The sequence below is a fragment of the Poeciliopsis prolifica genome, unplaced genomic scaffold (assembly GCF_027474105.1).
Source record: "Poeciliopsis prolifica strain line A6 unplaced genomic scaffold, Auburn_PproV2 SCAFFOLD035, whole genome shotgun sequence".
Lineage (NCBI taxonomy): Eukaryota > Metazoa > Chordata > Actinopteri > Cyprinodontiformes > Poeciliidae > Poeciliopsis > Poeciliopsis prolifica.
Genome location: NW_026562410.1, coordinates 3,827,409 through 3,832,421, shown reverse-complemented (window position 1 = coordinate 3,832,421; position 5,013 = coordinate 3,827,409). Strand labels below are relative to the sequence as shown.

The 5,013-nt window shown below is 44.5% G+C and overlaps 1 protein-coding gene across 1 annotated transcript; it reads right to left on the bottom strand.

Annotated features, from left to right (window-relative positions):
* Positions 1-237: 237 nt before the first annotated feature.
* Positions 238-2,811, bottom strand: LOC129374067 (growth arrest-specific protein 1-like). The gene has a single exon (XM_055052246.1). The coding sequence runs from the start codon at positions 2,568-2,570 to the stop codon at positions 1,719-1,721; it is 852 nt and encodes a 283-aa protein (XP_054908221.1). The 5' UTR covers positions 2,571-2,811; the 3' UTR covers positions 238-1,718.
* Positions 2,812-5,013: the final 2,202 nt, after the last annotated feature.

Here is a 5,013-nt window from a genome sequence, read left to right as displayed (position 1 = left end):
ATGACTTAAAATGACTGTACAAAGTCTACCTTAGTGAAATACAGTTATATAACGCTGAAAGATATCTACCAGCAGGGGGCGCTGCTTTGTTTTTGTTCCGTCTTGTTTGCCATGGGGACATTTTGCACCCACCATGAAAAGATGCCACTCAAAAATGCTGTTAAAAATGATAACAGCGCCAATAAAGAACAAAAATCTTTCCTTCCCATAAAAACAATAACTCGTGTGAGGCAGAAATTACATTTAAAAATCACTTTATTCCGTATAGTGTTACATTCATGGGTCTGTGTTCTTAACAGGTACATAAAATCTCTCATCAAATCTCAAACACATTTTTCTTTTTTTTCCCAAGCATTGCGCATTTGAAGTATTGAAACAAAACAGGCACTGAAGACAAAACAAGGCGACCGAGCAACTTTTTTTTTTTTTGGCTCCAAATCCCCCAGCAGGGCGATTTATCCTTTCTTTGGTCTGTTTGAACATGCATTCGTCAGGAATTAACGCTTCTGCCGTCTGCAAACATCCATGTTTACAGAGACAAGTGCATCATTCTAAGAGCTGCACCACAGCAGATGTCAGAATCTGCCCTGGGGTTAAAACTCATTCAAGTGGCTTAAATGAACTTTGGTTTCTCTCAAAGGGAAGTGACGCTTACTGCGGAACTTTAGGCACGTAGAGACAACACAAGCTTTCTTCATCTGTGAAACACACGGCTGTACAAAGGCGGGGCTCACCTTGCCATACAGTGCAACTCGTCCGTATATATGTGTGTATGTATATAAAAAACTCCTTTTTTATGATACTGCATTGTTTCAACAAAATATGCACACATTTAAAGCGTGTAGTTTAACACGTTTGCATTAAAAAAAATGCTTTTAAGTCTAATTTTCAGATGATATTTCAGAGGCAGCCCAAGGTACAAGCAAATGTTTTGGGCCCTCTGCTGGTCTGGAGGTCGTAAGAAAATTGAACTTTACTATGAAGAAAAAAAAAACAAACAAACAAACAAAAAAAAATAAAAATCCACGTGTTGTACAAAATGTACAACAAAGACGTCACTTTTATTTAAAGCGGGAAAGCAATTGCTATTTCACCCGCTGCAAAAATAATTTAGCATCTTGATTATGACGCATTTAACATTGTCACCTGTGGCATTATTTTATTACTAAATTCAATCTTATAATTAGATCTGGTCAAAAATGTAGAATGAACTGCTGCTGACTTTTGGTCGTTTTTAGGTAAATGTCCTTATTGCACAGAATATGATGAATCTGACCTTTATCACCATTTCGTGGAGTAATACTGGGAGTTTGCTGAATTGAAATTGGTGCTGGTTTTGGTGGTAACACAAAGCCATGAATTTTCTCCACTTTTAAAATCTGGTTCGACTGTATGGACAACATTTCTGCTTTCCAAATGATAACCTTTGCAGCTGAAAAGTACCATTAACTGGATCATATTTAATGCAAGAGTATTTTTTCTTTTTTTTTTTCTGCCTGTGTCTGAACTGGAGTTGAATTTCGGTGACCTTTACCCCTTTAACTATAAGCTCTGCCTTCCTGCCTAGCTCTCTAGGGTATGTGAGGTTAGCTGCAGTGGGGATCCCAGATGGAGTTCCGCTCAGGGCCCCCGGGTTCTTCAGACTGGCCCTGGTCAACGTCATTTTTTTTTACCACGTAATTTAAAAAAAAAGAAAAAAAACAGTTGATAACAGTCCTTCAGATGAATCCTGCCACAGCCACCATGAAGGTTAAAGCTTTCAGGCGTGTTTGATAAGTTGGAGAGCTGCCGGAGTTCTCCACATAATAATCCTGGTAAACATCGTCTTCCTCCGTGTCCTCCTCGGAGTCTCCGAAGCCGCTGCCCGCGAACCTGTCGCCGGACTCCGCGCACAGAGTCGTCATCCTCTGCTTGATGTACTCGCAGATGTTCCTGTCGGTGCCGTCGCAGACGCAGGCGTCGAGCTGCTGCGCCCGCGGCATGGCGCGCATCTTGGCGATCATCTTGCGGCAGCTCTCCGAGCACCTCTGGCCCCCGAAGAGCTTCCGGCAGTGGAACAGGTAGTCCGCCATCGCCGAGCTGCACGCCGGGTCCGTCTCGCACTGCAGCCGCGCCTCGGTGCAGCCCATGGTGCTGGTCCGCGGCACGCACGGGTCGACGGCTCGCTGGGTGCTCCGGCACACCGGGTCCGCGGCGCAGTCGCAGTCCTCCAGGTCCGGGCCGCGCCGGGTCAGGTTGAGCTGGATGAGGGACGAGATGCAGTGGCTGGGACACTTCCTGCGCGCGCCGCTGATGACGGACGCGCACGCGTGCAGGTATTGGTCGTACGCGTAACGGCACTCGGCTTCTCCCTGGCATCTGAGGATGGCTTTCCAGCACACGGGGCGGTGGTTGCGGTTCGGAGATCCACCGCAAGCACCGACGGCCATGATCAACTCGCAGCATATCAGAAGTAGGAGCCGCTCCATTAATGACGGCGACAGCGCGATTTCACCCGAGCATGTAAAACTGGCCTCACAAGAACGTCTCCATCGTGAAGTCGACCCAGAGTAAGGAGGATCGCTTCTCATCCCGTCACAGACTGAGGCTCGACGGCGGCGCGGCGCCGCCACAAAGCGCAGAGCTGCACAGTTACAACCATGTTTCAGGTTTGGAGAAACTTTCAAAGTTGAAGCATATTCTTAGTTTCGGTTCAGCAATTTAAAATAAAATAAATAAATAAAATTAAAAAAAGTTCGGGTAAAGCTCGGCAAGACGAGTCTGGAACACTTATCTCCAGCTTTGCTTTCCAGAGACGCATTGGCTCCTGACTCCAGGTCTCTGGGTAAGTGCGGGAGTTGCAGCTGCAGCAGGACTTCGTTCAGGAACAACAGCGGCTGATTGGTCCGCTGCGAACTGCTGCGAGTCTGTCGTCACCTATTGTGGTCTGTGACGCAACTTACGCACACTGACTGCTCCTGAAAAGATGCCATGCTGAGTTAGTTAGTTAGTTAGTTAGTTAGATAGATAGATAGATAGATAGATAGATAGATAGATAGATAGATAGATAGATAGATAGATAGATAGATAGATAGATAGATAGATAGATAGATAGATAGATAGATAGATAGATAGATAGATAGATAGATAGATAGATAGATAGATAGATAGATAGAATAACACTTGACATTTTATGCATTTTACGCATTAGATCCCAAACTCTAATTTTTTTCTTTTGCGTTGCTGTCTTTAGCCTTACTGAGTTAAATTTGCATCTATAGGAACGAAAACAAGGATTTCTGTGGGGGGACAAGAGGCAAGGCAGCACCTTTCAGCCAGAGACAATTCAAAGTGCTCCTACAAAGAAGTTAAAAAACAACAAACAAGATAAAGCACGTCAAACAGATTACAATTAAACAGTAAGAAGGAGAAAAGAATAGGCATTTTCTTATTTTTCCTTTGTCAATGAGACATGGCAACATTTTAAGAGTAGGCAAGAGCAAACAGAAATGTTTTATTTATTTATTTACTTATTTATTTACCTATTTTAGGGGGAAGTCACAAAGATATGATAAGGGTGGAGAAACTCCGTATGTGACATTTGACTTTACGGCTCTGTTTAGCGCAGCGTCAAACAATTTCATCCACTTTTACAATTTACCAGCCAGTATGTGAAAAGATCAACAGTGTGGGCACAGGTGAGCTTGAGCCGTTTCACAGACACATAGAAAGATGAACAGACAGACATATGGATAGTAGTTTACAGCTGTCTTATGTTGGTAAAGTAGTTGAGGGCAAGTTATGTGAAAAGAAAACTTTACTAGTTCTTTGGGGGGTTTTTTAGTTTTGTGGGGATTTTTTTCTTACAACCGTTTCCTTAACTGGCCGTTTTGAACAGGCGAAAACACACAGAAGTGCCTCCAGGATTTGCTGAAGGGTATTTCCTCCTTCTCGCTGCTGCGTGAACAATCACTGAGGTTAATGGTGGTGCAGGTGAAGCCTGCTGGGACCGGTTTGGGTCCTGAGGCTGACAGCAGCAGGACGGAGCACAAGAAGCAAAACCCATCCGGTGACTTGCAAAAGACCCTTTTTTTCCCTCTGACCCCGTCACATCACCAAACTTTTACTTCAAACGATCCGGCAGCTCTCAGGGGTCTTTGGACCCCAAAATACCAATTAGAGAGATTAGAGAGGAGTCAAAACAAGAGCCGAGGAGTCTTACTAACCTTGCCGTCCAAACCCCCCTCCCTCCCTCCATCTCCTCTCTGCCTCATCCAGCTGGCATTCCATTCCAACAAAGTTACTTCAGGGCTTCATTTCACACATCAAAGTTGAGGAGCGAGAAGGCCTGAACGTCGAAACGGCCGAGCGTTTCTGAAGACCGTGGCCTCGGATCTCGACTTCCGAGAAAGATTTTCACTGTCGTTCAGAAAGAAAGAATGAAAAAAAAAGGAGGAAAAAAACTGAACAGCACACCCGGCCTTAACATACTTACACTTTACTTTTAAGGCTGAGTTTATAAAGCACAGCAGAGCCCAAATCCCTCCAGTGTTGGACGGCGGCCAAACAAGAACAACAGCCAGATTGAGTGGAGCCAGCAGCTCTAATGGAGCACTCCCTGTAACTGTACCTCTTAGACCAGTTCTCATTTACATTCTTCACTTCTACATCATCTATTTCCAAATTGTTCCAGTTTTAAAGGAGGGTGGGGGGGGGGTGAGGCTTTCTTTTCTATGTATTTCAGAGTGATAGTTAGATCCATGTGGTTGTTCACGGCGACTCGCTCATGATGCTGTTTCCAGAAATGGAATGCGGTTCCCCAGAGTTGGATTTTGTAAATACTTCCAGAGAGACAGATACTTACAGCTCTTCGGTTCGTCTCCACCGCTGTCAGATGTCATTATACACAAAGCTGCCCTGCCAGAACAATGCGCTGAGCTTTGTATTAAACAGCCTCCAAAAGCCTGGAGGGTGGAGAAGGCAGTAATGAAGAGCTGCCAGGAATTTTTATCTTTTTTTTTTTTTCTTCATTTT